This window comes from Lotus japonicus, chromosome 4 (genome assembly GCF_012489685.1).
Source record: "Lotus japonicus ecotype B-129 chromosome 4, LjGifu_v1.2".
NCBI classification, from domain to species: domain Eukaryota; kingdom Viridiplantae; phylum Streptophyta; class Magnoliopsida; order Fabales; family Fabaceae; genus Lotus; species Lotus japonicus.
Genome location: NC_080044.1, coordinates 83,098,669 through 83,114,165, shown reverse-complemented (window position 1 = coordinate 83,114,165; position 15,497 = coordinate 83,098,669). Strand labels below are relative to the sequence as shown.

The 15,497-nt window shown below is 35.7% G+C and overlaps 2 protein-coding genes and 1 non-coding gene across 7 annotated transcripts; 2 read left to right on the top strand and 1 right to left on the bottom strand.

The window, feature by feature from the left end:
- The first annotated feature begins 3,593 nt into the window (after positions 1-3,593).
- Positions 3,594-3,744, top strand: LOC130716311 (U4 spliceosomal RNA). Its single transcript, XR_009011930.1, has one exon. It is a non-coding gene; the product is annotated as a U4 spliceosomal RNA (small nuclear RNA).
- Positions 3,745-4,870: 1,126 nt separating this feature from the next.
- On the top strand, positions 4,871-9,125 carry LOC130710606 (uncharacterized). Of its 4 annotated transcripts, none has more exons than XR_009010397.1 (5): positions 4,871-6,050; positions 7,456-7,564; positions 7,996-8,131; positions 8,292-8,480; positions 8,989-9,125. XR_009010397.1 is itself a non-coding variant. In XM_057559938.1 (4 exons), the coding sequence occupies exons 1-4, from the start codon at positions 5,059-5,061 to the stop codon at positions 8,426-8,428; spliced, it is 1,374 nt and encodes a 457-aa protein (XP_057415921.1). In that variant the 5' UTR covers positions 4,871-5,058; the 3' UTR covers positions 8,429-8,589. The 4 variants fall into 4 exon arrangements, 1 of the variants encoding a protein (XP_057415921.1); XR_009010398.1 differs by having other exon boundaries at positions 8,973-9,125; XR_009010396.1 differs by having other exon boundaries at positions 4,872-6,050; positions 8,983-9,125.
- Positions 9,126-9,228: 103 nt separating this feature from the next.
- On the bottom strand, positions 9,229-14,130 carry LOC130710607 (uncharacterized). 2 transcript variants are annotated; one of them, XM_057559939.1, is made up of 5 exons: positions 13,427-14,130; positions 10,713-10,823; positions 10,063-10,152; positions 9,799-9,933; positions 9,229-9,658 (listed from the first exon to the last, which is right to left on the bottom strand). In XM_057559939.1, exons 1-5 carry the CDS (start codon positions 14,003-14,005, stop codon positions 9,524-9,526), a joined length of 1,050 nt encoding a protein of 349 aa, XP_057415922.1. In that variant the 5' UTR covers positions 14,006-14,130; the 3' UTR covers positions 9,229-9,523. The 2 variants fall into 2 exon arrangements, with proteins under 2 accessions (XP_057415922.1, XP_057415923.1); XM_057559940.1 differs by lacking the exon at positions 10,063-10,152.
- Positions 14,131-15,497: the final 1,367 nt, after the last annotated feature.

Sequence of the window (15,497 nt, the reverse complement as noted above, 5' to 3'; positions counted from 1 at the left end):
TTTGTGTGCCAAGATAAGGATGAACATTACGCAAATGTTTAGAGGAACCAGTCATGTGATTGGAAGCACCAGAATCAACCAACCAAGGTTTAGAAAGAATAGTAGACTTACCCTGAATACCCAAGGCAGAAAGAGCAGAGAGTACCATTTGTTGCACACTCTCCGGAGTCAAGACACCAACTGCAGGAGGGTCCGCACCTGCTGGAGGAGCAGCAGCATGAAAAGCCTGGGCCTGTCGCCGTGGTGGACGAATAGGACATTCTGCAATGACATGACCCCGTTGCTTACAATAGTTGCAAGATTTTATAGGGCAATTACGAGCAATATGACTGAACTGCTTGCAAGTGTAACATTTGACTTGTTTATGATCCCTACCTCCCCCTCTCTGTTGAGCAGAAAAGGCAACCGCCTCAGGAGAAAAATTCTGATCGTGTGACATTGCCCCAATAGTTAAGAGCCGTGTTTCCTCCCGAAGTAATTCTCCAAGACAAGTATCCAGAGAAGGAGGCGGAGAACGATTAAGTAGAGAAGCACGCACAACTTCAAACTCAGGACGGAGCTTCATAAGGAGTTGATCCTTCTTACCAACCTCATAGATCTTTTGCACAGCAGTGAGAGTATCGCCAGAAACATCAGCATGGATGAGAGCAGAATGCTCATCCCATAAGTTCAGAAATCCAGAATAGTAATCGCGAACCGAGAGATTTCCCTGACAATATTTGGCTATGTCAAGTTCCAACTGAAAGCGTCTGGCATCATTGTTCTCATTGTATACACGCTTCAGGTACTCCCACATACCATTAGCAGTTTTGAAGGAGCGCAATTGATTGATCATGAGAGGATCAATCGAACCCAAGATCCAAGTAGCAACTTGCGCATCATGTTTGTCCCATTTGGCTTTTTCATCTTTATCTTTCGGAGTCACGGTATTCCCATCCACATGACCCCATAACTCTTTCCCTTGCACAAAAAAACGGAACTGAAATTCCCACGCAGAATAGTTCTTTCCGGTAAAACGAACACTGATGTTCTCTTTCGTCATTGCAAAAAAAGGAAGGCAAACAAATAGGACAGCACAAAACCTGTCACAGAAGCCCAAAAACAAAGAACAAGGGGATCGAAGTCGTGCACGGAGAAGCACGAACTGAAACAGTGGCAATCGGAACGGCACAGACGAACTGGAATACAAACTGTAATCGTGAACAGAAACGGAGACGGTGGCGAACTGGAATCGCCGGCAAGGATCAAGCAACGATGGACAACAAAGGAAAACGAGAAAAAAAATTTTAGGGCCGGCTCAACAACTTTGGTAAGCTCTGATACCATGTCAAAATGATTTCTGGCTTGATGCCTTTCTCCTTTCATTCATCAAAATATATAATACAATATAATTATATCACATAATGATAATTCCTAATTTGTGCAACCTAAACTAGGAAGGTAAATATATACAATAATGACAATATAATCCTCATTTACAAAAACAAATAGGAAATTAAATAAAAGTTATTTGCATATTCTTTTATCAAATTCTAGTGAAGTGCCGTAGTTTATTGTTTCAGGACTTCTCTCAAGCGTTATCCTCTATGACTGTTTCAGCAGTGTAGTTTTTGGGGAGTAGATGCAAATCATAGGTACTGTTTTGCATTTTGAGTCTTAATAGGAATTACTTTGGTTGATTTTGTGTTCTTTGTATCAATTGTTTGTCTAGGAACTCTATTTTAATTTAAACCAATCCTCATTGAAATTATGCTCAATCATTTATTTAAATGAACAACATTAAGCTGTTATCTCCAGGTGTCCTTTCTGAAAATTAATTTGAAGCAAGGAATAAATGATTTTGACCTAAGGCATATGTAACAGGAACTCTAACACTATGTGTTTGTTTATAACTAGGATTGAGCCCGACCCGCGCGATGCACGGGGAGTATGCTCCATAATTTGTCCGTTCTAATTACGTGTACAAATTGTATGTGTTAAAAAGAAATAATTAAAAGAGATAAAATTTAATCAAAGCAAAATTAAAATCAAATTTCACTGTACGCAATAAATTAAAATAAACTATTAATCTAAGCATTCAATTTAAATCAATTTTTTTTTAAAATATAATTAACCGTATGTATGAAAAAGAATAATTAAAAGTGTACTAAAATTTTATCAATTTATTTATGTCACTTGAATCTCTTTAGATGTCTTATAAAATCTTTATTAAAATCTTGGGACTCCCTAAAGATACTTTTAACAGTTATGTCTTATAAAATCTTTATTAAAATCTTAGGACTCCCTAAAGATACTTTTAACAGCTACTCCCTTCGTTCTTTAATATAAGAACCAAGCAACCACTTCACACCTTTTAAGAAATTTAGTTAATTTAGATAATTGGATTAAATTTGTTCTCAATTTATATGAACTTTCCAAAGTTACCCTCCACCCATTATTCTTAATTTATATGCATCATTAATGCTATAGCAAGTGGAAAGAGAGAGAAATTTAATTAAATAAGAGTATTTTTGTCTAAAAATAATTAATTCTTCACAAACTCTAATTTAGTTCTTATAAAAAGGACTAAGTGCACTTTTTATTTGGTTATTATAAATAGGAACAGAGAGTACTTAGTTTTTTAAATTCCTACATGAATTTCACATTGTAACAATAAAACAATAGGTAACAGTAAAAAAAAATCATTTTAACAAACACCTTAATACAATACTTCATTAATTAGAGCTAAATGCTTGACATGCATACAACTTCATAAAGAGGCCCAATATGATATTTCAATAACATGGCCCACGAGTAGTGCAAAGAAAAGAATAATAAAATGCAATCTCAACTGAACAGTGTTGAACATGGAAATAGAGTAGACCGTAGGATTGAAAAAATGGATGGTTGGGATTTGCTCTCCCAAATGAATAGTAAAAGTGAACTTTCTCTTTGCTTGAGCTTTAGTAAGTTATAGATGGTTTAGGTAACTGTTTGCAGTTCTATACCTTTTAATTGATTGTTCCTCATGGTGGGTTCAACAACATCTCACCATAGAGAGCACAAAACCCAAATTCTCAGCCAATATCTTGAAATCCCCATTTGATGCATGTAGTTGGGGAAGCACAGGGATTCATAAGCCCCGTGGAGCAGTTCGAGGCTTGGAGCAATCTCATTCAATGTTCTATATCTCAGCTCTAACACTCCAGAACATTCAGTTAGCTTGAGTATGCAGGCCATGAAAGTGGCTCACAAGGACAAAGAAAAATACAAGGTTGTAGGAGGAGCAGGTTCTTTTGCGTTTGCTCATGGTAAAGCTGTTTTTAAGCAATCAAAGGGGGTACCTACAATTTATCATGTAAAACTTCAGATTGAATTCCCAAACCATTCATCCAAGCTATGATGATAAATCAGATTCTCAAAAGAAGAAATTCATGCTATACTAGCATTCAACACCGGGATTGTAATGGTTATACATATATTTTTAGTCTGTTTAATTTCAGTGATTAGTTAGAACCACTACTTAATTGAGATTTATGTCCCACATCGGCTGTGTGTAAAGTGTAGAAGCAGTGGAACATATATAAATAAGAAGTAAAGAAGCTGTAATAAGCATCTTTGCGCTTGGGGCAATGACGCAGCTTATGAGGTACTAACCGAGGCGCGTCTATTGCTGGTTGAAAACTATTTCCAAACCCCCTCTTAGGCCTGGGTTCACCCTTGGCCTTCGAGAATTTCTGGAAGGGCTCCCTGAGGGTTAAAGCCCTACAATTCTTAGTTTCAAAGTTTTGTTTATAATTCGGCCTAAATTTCTGAATTGGGCCAATGTATTGACAAAAAAGTGATTAATACTTAAAAGATAATTCTCATAATTTACCTGAAGTAACAAATGCTATTTTATGTCGGTAATTTTAATGTTTTTCCAAAGTTTAAAAAAATAAATGACACATTATGTTTAGATAGAATATTGAAAATAATTTAATTATGATGACGACATTGCCTATTAGTCCCACGTCGCTTAGTTAATAATAATTTCCCTAGTTAGTCCCACATCGCCTGTGATGTTATTTTTATATGTTAACATGACGACATTGATTTTGTCGAAAGAGGGAAAAAGCCTCATGAAAACGCGTATTATTCTAACAGCTGATGTGGGATCTAATTATTGAAACTTTTGAAATGCTCATAAACGTTCCATCTATATCTTAAATTTGGTTATATAATTGGACACATAATTGTCTGCAACATAGCAGAGGGAGCAAAGAGGTGTTTGAATACCAAACCAAGTTATGTTTAACGATATGAGTGTATAGTAATAACAACATGTCAACATCTAAGCTGGCCTAGGAGAATTTCACAGTGTAGTTTACACAGTTCTGCCATGTTAACAATCAATTGATACATCATTACTCCACCTATAAAAGATTTGTGTCTGTGACTAATGTTGATTAGTTTAATACACACATTTAATATGTCCACTTAACCACATACAAAAACCTCTCTCGCCCCAGCACACAGTTTTTCACTTTCACTTTGAAATCTTGAATTTCCATGTGCATATGACTGACAGGTGTAAGCAAACTAAGCATTAATCAGATTAACTAATGAAACAAACATGTGCTAGGTAATCAATCTGACACATACAAACATGTACTAAACAACAACCCTATCTTCAACTCAAGAAAAATAGATCGGACAATAACTGGGTAGATAGCTTTCACTTCAGTATCAGCCGCCACCACATTTTAAACGATATGTATAACTAAGTGCTTGTTTGTTGACTAATGACTAGTTGGTTCCAATCATCTAAGCAAAAATTTCACTAAGAGAAGGTGAATGTTCCGACTCAAACAATATTACCTTTTATGGATTATTTATGTATTGTGAACATGTTAAAAATTGGTCAACTCATGAATATGTTTTTACAACTGACATTTATGTCTTTTTGCAATATGGTCCATATGCTCTAAAACTTGGTAAACCATGTTTTTCTTAGTACACAACAGACACATGTAGACTTGTATCAGAAAAATAAAACAAAAGAGCTTATTTGTTGATTTGTTGAAGACAGAACAGAGAATGATGTCCTCTTCCACTTCCAAGATGCATCATCTTGATCTTCAGCTTCAAACTACCTTAATGGCTACTACCACTTTTTCCCACCTCACCCAGGCAAGTCTCTGTTTCTTTCCCCCTTACAATTTTGTCCCCTCTCTTCTGAACTCTCTTTTGCACTATAACAGAAGGAGCCTTCAACTCTCATGCAGCAGCTTGTCTTCTAACGACAATGACCACAACCTCCGAGTAGTCTTTGCGGGCGGCGGTACTGGCAGCAATGTGTACCCCGCGGTGGCCATCGCGGAAGAGCTCAAAACATCAAACCCCGCGTGCGAGTTTCTCTTTGTTGGCAGCCCCAACAGCATTGAGAGCACTGCAGTCACCTCTGCAGGGTACAACTTTGCCCCTGTTCTCTCACTCTGTTTCTCCCCTGTTTCATCCATCACTCTGTTTCAACTCTGTTCTTCCCCTTGCCGTTTTGTAAAATCCCTGATCCAATGCTCACGCCACCTCCGAGATTTCAAACCTCACATTGTTGTTGGAACCGGTGGCTATGTCTCTTTCCCCGTTTGCCTCGCCGCGAAAATCAACAACATCATGGTTGTGATTCATGAACCAAACTCTGCCCCTGGTTTCGTAAACTCTGTTCTTGCCCTGTTTGCTCATAAAATCTTTGTTGCTTTCAACTCAACCGTTGATAGCTTCCCCAGAAACAAGTGCGTGGTGTGTGGAAACCCGGTGAGGTTGTCTCTCAGAAACCCGGTTTCGAAGGCGGCTGCAAGGTCTCATTTTTTCCCTGGTTATGGGGAATCGAGTGATTCCGAGAAGGACAAGGTTTTGTTAGTTCTTGGTGGTTCTTTAGGTGCTAATGCTGTAAACATAGCTATGCTGAATTTGTATCATCAGATGCTGAGACAGAACAATGGCTTGTACCTTATATGGCAAACTGGGGTTGAAACGTATGATGAAATGGACAGCCTAGTTAAAAATCATCCACGCTTGTACTTGACACCGTAAGTGCTTCTTGTTCCATCCTACATTGTTTGAATGTTTTCTAGCATTTTTTGTTCTACTGAGAATTGTTCTAGAATCACTTTTGTCTAGAAGCTACAAGTCTTAACTTCATAGTAAGCATGTGTTGGATTCTTCATATTTTAAGATATCTTAGTTTGTTGTTAGTTCTTCAATGGAATATATTCACCTTTTGAGAAAGTAAATGAAGTGTGGTGATTCATCTAAAACTAGTATGTTTGTTAGCAAGTGGAACTGTGTGGAGATGCTTTTGAACTTTCTATTCATCAAAGAACTATATTCATATATCGTGAAAGATTGTGTTGAGATTTTGGAGTAAAAAAACTCATTTGGATACCAGTTGAGTTAACCTGAAACCACATTCATCTCAATCCATAAGATGAGTTATGTTCACTTTTAGTCTCCAACTAAGCGCTAACGCATGTTATCATTCAATCCTCAAATTAGGTTAAATATCTGAATAATACATCATGGTCCTCGTTGTTCTTTGACTTGATTTCTAGTCTTATAATGTTGAATTCGATATTGTTTAGTTTAAATATTTATTGACAGAACTGTTTTCAATAATTTGATTTTAGATAGAGCCCAATAGCATTATTTGATCAAGTAAGCGACCCCAATTCAGTATAAAAAGGCTCTAGGAGTATCTAATTGTCCTTTCATTTTGGTGAATAGTCACTTCTGAGTTTGATAATGATGCATATTGATGAGCTCAAATATTCGATGTTATTCAACCCATAAACCAAAAAACTATGATTAATGATAAATTCACACCAACTTTCTGATTTCTCTTTCATTTCATTTACACTAACTTTTGCTACATATGTTTATCTGCATTTTCTATCACATTATATTGGAATTGAATCAGAGAAATGAAGATGAAAGGCAAAAGTCTCTCATTGATTAAAAAGAAAGAATTGAGTTCATACGATGTATCTGGAATGGTGCTTCCCATTATCTGTAATAACTGTCATCAGTTATAACTCACTACTTACCTAAAGGAAACTAACAGAAGTTACAGAACTAACTTTTACAAAACATAATATCTATTCTAATATTCCAATACATCACCTATCATATTACTCATCTATCTCTCTTCTCTTCTTATCTCGCTCTTGTGTGAGTGGAATTAAAGTGCGAACGAATTATTATTCTTAAACTATTTAGAAAACGGATGCTTTATCTAGGAACTTTTTTCTGTTAACCAATTTTGAGCTATAAACTGTTATTTCCATCCACATATTACTATGTACTCCCTAAATTCACTAAAAGTTAGTTGCAGTTTTGTAGCACACTCTTCAGCAATGAACATATTGTGTATATAAGTCATTTCTGAAGCTCTTGTAATCCTTTTGAATTTCATTGACATATCTCCTTGTTATGAAGGTTCATGCACTGTATGGATTTGGCATATGCTGCTGCAGACTTGATTGTATCTAGAGCGGGTGCAATGACTTGCTATGAAATATTGGCAACTGGGAAACCTTCTATCCTGGTAGTAACATATTGTGTTTAGATGTTCACTGCATTCCTTCTGTTTTTCTTTTATGTTTAGAACTATAGAAACATATTATTAGGCAAAAAGTAAATGTAATAATTCAGCTAATTAAGTGGAATAGCCGCCATAAAAGTACATGAAATAAGTTTCTTAAAATACAGCAAAGACAGATAATTTATGTACTGTGTTAATAACTCAGTCAACTATAGTTTATGGATAGATTTACAAATTATTATCTGCATCCAAAGAGTGTTGTGTATCAGTAATAATACTTAGACATCCAGACAGTTAGACACTTCACAGATACTCCAATTTTCTCTGTATCTCTCTCTTCTTATCATATCAAAATGATCAATATAATATATCACATTCATTACTTCTCTCTCTTCTCTTCATTTCTAAATTGCTTTTTCAATTATTATTTGCAGATACCATCGCCACATTTATCTGAGGGAAATCAATTCAGAAATGCTTCCTTGCTGGCAGACTTAGCTGGTGTGACAGTGATAACTGAGGAGGATCTCGACTCATGCACACTAGCCATTGCAATTGAAGGGATTTTCAGTATGTTTGTCTTCATCTTCATTGTCTGTTAAAAGATTCAGGTTTTGGAACTGTAAATACCAAATGAATGTCATGTATCATGAAGAAGCAACATGTATTTCTTATTTCATATCTTTTCCATTCCTTCTTTCATGATATGGACTTTTGAAATGCATGGTAGGGGACAAGAAGAAGATGGAAGAAATGTCTGAGAGGGCTCTCAAAGCGGCGAACCCCAAAGCTTCAGCTGAGATTGCAAAACACATATTTTCTCTTGTTAGACAATCAATAAAAAGTGGAGAAATTGCTAAAGAGTAGGGATGTTAGCTTGGCGATTCAAATAAGTTCCTGCTTGCTACAGATCTCAATTGTAAGTTTTTATTCTTAGCCAACAACACCATTAGACACGAAGATCTCTTATGCTCTTGGAAGATAGCAGGATAAGAGGGTGATGATAAATAACATTTTTGCTTTCTTGATGACAATGTTTAGAACTAAAGAAATGTGTTTTGTTGAAAAAGTTAAATGCATGTTTGAAAATCTTTCTACTGATTGATTCTAATGCCAAAATCAATTCTGAAGAGAAGCTTTTGTGGGTAGCTTATGGATTCCAAATTTGATTGAGGAAAGAAAAGTTGATCCAAACATGTTATAAGTCAGTCCCATGATTTTGAATGTAACATGCAGTTCTCTCACATAAAAACTGAGAGACAAAACATTAGTCATATATAACATATGTGGCGCACCTCTAGTTTTGTGATTCTCTATTTTTTTCATTTGAAAGTTGATTTTGTGATATTAGACCCAGTGAGACATTATTTCTAATTTTCCATGTTCATATATTTTCTTGACTTATTCAAAGGTTTTGTCAGGAACAGGGAGATGATGATCGAGTTGAAGAATACAACTAGTCCATTGATTTGATAGGATAATGCAATATCCCATTAAGACAATTTTGGTGTAAAGCTGCATTATTAGTGCATTTTACAATAAAGCAATTCATTTTACTGAGAAATCACGTTTTTTTACATCAATTTTAGAGTATCTATAACACGATTCATTTTACTTTGCGAACTAATTTTCCCATAACACGTGTGATATATGTTAAGAGAGTCGGATAGAGCAACATAATCTATTTCCACAAGATCCAAAATATAAACACCTTGATTCAAGACAAGACACATATATCATGTGGAAAAAAATGCAAAGGTCACATCCCACTTAAGAAACCTTCACCAATATATTGCCTCCTCCTTCTCCCAGAGGAGGCTATGTTTTGATAGATGAAATGATGATGAAAGAAAACAATGACAATTCTTGCTGATATGGGATATGAAAAACTATACACCACTTAAAGGATGAGAATAATACCATAAGTTCAAGAAAACAAAATAAACATTAGGACTTGTCCAACTAGTGCCTAGCAGCAACTAGTCGTTTGCAGACCGGACAGAAATTTTTCTGTTCAACCCATTGCTGTATGCACTGATAGTGATAGCTGTGACCACAGTTAAGTCTCCCAATTTCCTCTTCTACTTCATACTCTTCCTGCATTCAAGCAAGATAAATCACATTCTTCGTCTAAACATGTCATGAAAAGCTAACTGCATTTGAATATACAATGTGAAAAGAAGCAATATGATGGAATTTCTAAACCAGAAATTTAGTTCAAGCTTTTAAAAATTTACCTGACAAATGGTGCAATTTTTGTCTACTTGAGACGCATCATCCGAAATCTGAAGCTTCCTTATGTTCTTCCGCATCTCTTCTTCTTTCAGTCCGGTGCTGACATACCCAATCCTCTCACTGAGCTCAAGTAATTGCTATAAAAAACAAAACAAAAATTTAGACAAACATGAATCATAGATATGTATGCATGGAAAGTATATCAATAGGGGTGTATTTATTACAAAAGAAAAATGGTATAACGCTTTAGAAGCGAAAGAATTCACCTCATACGACATGTTGTCAACATCAAGTCTCAAGTCTCTATGACGGTCTTGTGAATTTAATCGTACTATACTTCCTTGAAGCATTATAATCTTCAAAGTGCAAGCAACAATCAAAATATGCAATATTAGCTCTTGACTACAATAAGATATAATCAAGGACTTGATTGGATATAACAAAATGCTTCTACTTTCATGCACTCACTATACACCTAATAATCAGATAAGGGCAGCCCCGGGCACAAAGCTCCTGCCAGCGCGGGGATCAGGAAGGGTCCGATCATTTGGTCTATTGTATGAAGTCTTACCTTGTTTTTTACATAATTATAGACATTGAAAAAGAATGCAACGATTCAAATATAAATATAGATCTTTTACCAAACAGTCACAAAACACATAGCACTTAATCATATGATATCTCAGGTGCCTATTCGACTCAACTTGTGTGGATCATGTTTATTCAAGAATCTCAATCAATGTGAAGGACGACTAAAATCTTTTGATATGAAAGAAAAAAAATCAGATTTTGCTGAGTTTTTATGAATAACATTCAAATATTAAATCATGAATGAATTCATACTAAATCTGCAATTATCGGTGGGTAAACGAGAATATATGAAAGGATATATAAGAGCTTGAAGCCTTGAACCTACCTCAGAATCTCTTACATAGTATGTTTCAGGTTCTTCAAAGGGTGGCGTGAAAACGTTTTCATCAGCACTGTCCGGGAAGGTGACGACAGAATGTCGACAAGAATATGAACGCTGCCAACATGAAGCAGGGGTTGTTAGCATAGCATTGATAATCATAATCATGTTAAGGCATTTGAAACCATAATGATGATGAAATGAAACACTAAGGATAAGGAGGCGAAATTCAAGCAAATAACTCAACTCTCAACTTACAATTGACTGGTCCTTAGATCGACCCCAGCAAACAAAGAACCAAGAAAACAACATCTGCAAATATATATATTTGTAGCAGCACAAGCTTTTGTGTGTGTGTTTTTTTTTCAATAGGCACACAAGCGTGTGTGTGAGTATTTATAGGGATGTCAAGTTCACAGGGGCCTATCGCCGCCTACTCATGCGAGACCTCGGGCTTACTTCAAACCGTGGCCCGGAAACCATCCATTCTGTAGCTAGCTAGGGCGGTATTAGAAGCGTTTCCAGGATTCACCCAGCTGTTTGATTATTCTTTCCCTTCATCCCTCGATTTTGTACAAATTTCAACCCAAATTTTAGGGATATGTGCTCAAAATAGGTGATACTTTCCATAATTGAGAAGCCAGTAGTAGTTTACACTTATGGAAATAATGTATCTGCATCAATGTCTTCAATTTAGTTGTTCTAAGACTTGATCATTATTGGTATTTCTATAAATTAGACTTAGTCTAATAATACCATTTGATTGTATGTCATGTGCAGTGTTTTTATTAGCAGAAATATCTGAAACCTGTTCACAATGTTTTGTTTAAATCAAGCTAATGTATATGCTGCACAGATAGTTCAGAATGTCATTACAAAGAATTGCAAATTCCCATTGAAGGTTTTAGTCCTACAAATAAGATAGGGAAGGGAGGTTTTGGTTCAGTACATTAGGTGATTGCAGTGATATGGTATCATCGAGAACTCACAAAGAATTCTTAACCCTACTTGCATCTGGTTGTGCATCTTTCTGCATTTCTCTGAATGATAACCTTAGCTGTCCAAAAGATAGCTGATTATGCTATATGCACAGCACAGCAAAGTTTCCATATAGGTAATTAGATAAAACTAAATTTTGCGTGTTGTGCTTTATTATAGTAGTAATTGATATGGTTTGGTGAATAATGTCCTTTCGAGATTTCATGTGAATTGAATTGACATAAGCATGTGCTGTTATATACATCTTGGGCAATATACTTTTTAAATGCAATTGAATGCAAGATGTGTAATTAGTTAACTTTTTATTTTTCTTTATTAAAAAGCATCCATGTCATCAAATTATAGTTTCAACTTTTTTTTTTCAGTATATTGTTAATACTTAATAGTTTGTTTAAGCAAAATAATCTTCTTCTGTAACTTAAAAAATATTTATCATTAACGAATGGTTTTCATTTGTCATTACATTTTTCAATGTAATCCATTAATATACAATTCTCATTACATTTTTCTAAAAGCCAATTTTTGTTAAAAAAAAATTAAAAAAATTGTTAAAAAAACTAGGCTACCATTTAGAAAGTCTTTTAAGCTTTCTCGGCCCATTTATATAAATACAATTAATATAAATTCATTTATGATTATTATTTTTGGTGCATTAGATTTGTATTATATTATTTTAAGTTATATTTTATTGACTTATTTATACATTTAAACATATTGGTCTACATGATGTAATAGCCTTTGTGCCTGCCGGCTTTCATTAATTTTATTTGGAGTTTGTTTAAAAAAAAAATATGTTCGTATACATGATAATACTCTATTTAGAAATGAATATATGACCTATTTACCTAAATCTTGTCGACCTTTTATTTTTTTATTTTCTTAAGAAAGTAAAAGATTCTATTGATATTGATAGTAAACCAAGAGAAAACCTTCTCAAGAAAAAAGGAGATAGCAACACACCCTCCTCTAAAACAGCAAAGGGAACAAGGAAGCTCAAAAGCCTACCCACAATCAAAAGAGCCATCATCTCTAGCAAAAGGGAATACTATAAAACAACCCAACCAAAACATAAACAAAATGCCCTATACACTACAACACCTACCTGAAAAAACAAACTCCAAACCGCTAAAGATCAGGAAACAGAATTCAAGAACAATGCACCACTAGTATGTTTTCAAAAGTTAGGAATATTTAATGACTTGTTTTGAGGGATAAGAATAAGATGATCAGAAAACACATGCGTGCACTGACAAATTAAACTAAAAAAACATAGCCAAAATGAAAACGGTCAAAGAGTTAAGGCCCATCCATAAATTTTTCTTTTCTAAAATGCTGTCTTGTATGTATTTTATGGAATTTAAATATACTACCTAGGACTTTAGAGTGTGGATAAAAATACTATTACTCCAAAAGAGCATCAATAGAAAAAAGTGAAAAAACATATTGTCACTACCTAATAAGAAAATCAACATAGAAGATGAACTACACACATACACATAGCACAAAGCTCAAATTCCAGAGAAAGTGATTTGTAGGAGGAAACATGCAATCATTTTCTGAGTGGCGACATTCATCAAAGACAACACTAAATGGAGTAGAGAAAATAGAAGGCTAATATAAACATTTCAAAGGATTAAGGTACCAAATCAAACATTCCCAAAAGAACAAGTGAGTAAGAAAAAGAACAATGATAAGTAACAATGTAACAGGAATCAGAATACCTCTCTCTGTGCTATCTTCTCCACATCAATCTTCCCCCTTGCAGAGACATTCTTTCTAGACACAACACAATCAACAGAGGCAGCAACAGCATCCCCTGAGAATCCAATTCCAGGACCACACCAAACATCTTGAAAATCCACACAAGTAGCAGAAGAACCATCTACCATCCCACCATGGCAATTCTTGTTGCTGCTGTTCCTCTTGTGCTTCTTCTTTCTGCCTTTCTTCCCTTGCCAATCCGCGGAGGCGCGAATCGCCGCCGGCACCGACACCTGCTGGGACGCGCCAGCGGTGCAGCCCAACCCTCTGAAGGCTGCTGCAGAAAAGTTGCTCTTCTTCCTGCTCCGGGCACTGGTGGCAGCTTGTGGGGTGGTGGTGGTGGTTTCATTGGAGAAAGTGGAGAGGAGCAGAGCGGAAATGGTGGACTTGCAGCGAGTGGATTGGATTTGTGGGTTTGGATCTGTTTCTGAAATGGGGTGGTGGTGATGATGATGATGATGCCTGAATTGGTCTCTGGGTCTTCTCCATTTGATGTGTTCTGCTACTGTTTTTGTTGTCTCTGTTGTCACAAAAGGCATTGTTCACTTCACACTTCAGAGAGAGAGAGAGAGAGAGTTTTGAGAGCTGAGAAGAGAGGAAGGGAAGTTGGATTTTGCAGGGAATATGTTTTCTTTGATTTTTTTTCCTATTAAAGCACCTAGTATACAGACACACTTCGAATGCCGACTATTTCATATTTGGTATTTAACCACAATTAAGATTTTTTATCATTCCCGGAGCATACTAATCAAATTCTAGTGTTATTTCTACACACTCAATTAGCGTTGTCAACTAAGTTACATCTAGTAGATATTTTTTTGGATTGATTATTATTGTTTGAAATAATGGATTTGAATTTGTGGGGTGTCCTTTTATTCTAGGGTTGTTAGGTGGGCTCTCCCTTGTCTTGGCAGGAATTGTGGGCATATGCTATTCAATCACAAGCCTCAGGCTCTGGCTTTTGCTTCTTTTTGTGCTTTTCAAGCTAAACTGTTGCTACATATCAAAAGCAAAGTTAAAAATTCTTTCCCCTCTCTGTTGTCCTTGGACTTTAGTAGTGGGGCTGCTTTGAGGCCTCAATTTGAAATTGGCATCAAGATAGCATAATTTACATAGCCAATTTGGTTACAAAATGTCTTTCTCATTGTACTAGCCAATTTGGTTACACAATGAAATGCTTTAAAATCACTTATTTTAGAAGTTACAAGTCCTTACTTTTGAGCAAATACAAGTGAAATCAAACATACTATATATACATAACACAAAGTCAGACTACTTGACAGTAACATGTATGTTGAATCAATTGATATGTAACTATATTAGTTTATGAAGACTCTACTAGTTTGAGTCCGACGAATGCAGTTGTATTAAAAAATTATTTCTCCTTAGTAGTCTTACCCGCGTGCATCAGTGAAGGATACTGGTGTTTCAAACTATCTTACATTAAAAAATGTAAATAAAAAGGTGTAAAAATTATTCTTGTGACAGTCAAAAGATTCCCACACCCCACACAGTAATTGTAATGTCCAAAACCATAGGTTGTATTCTTCTGACTATAGCATTATAGCATGATTCACTTCGCTTACTAACAGACAAAAATACAGTTGTGATTATGGGAGGAGTCTTAAACTTTGGTCCAAGGAATGTCCTCCTTGTAAAGCATGGTTGCTGTAACTGTAAGAACATGCAAATCAGACCAGTATTCAATTCTTTTCTGTATGGTCTCAACTCTCAAGGTCAAACACATGTGCTGGAAACATTGTTTACTTCCAGGCAGTTTATAGGAACAAAGTAGCTGGTCTTCTATTTGCTGCTCTGATTTGAAGGATTTCGTCTGGGCTGTGGTTTTTTAGCTAGTTCTCTTGTCTTTTGTTTAGTCCTCTGTAGAGACTTCCTTTTGATTTTTGAATTCATGTACTCTTTTTCCTTCTCCAGGTTTTCCCAAGGGGGTTTTTCCTGGTAAGGTTTTAATGAGGCATGGTTCTTTAATCTGTCTCCATGGAGGGGTGGGTGGTGGGTTTCTACTAGTAG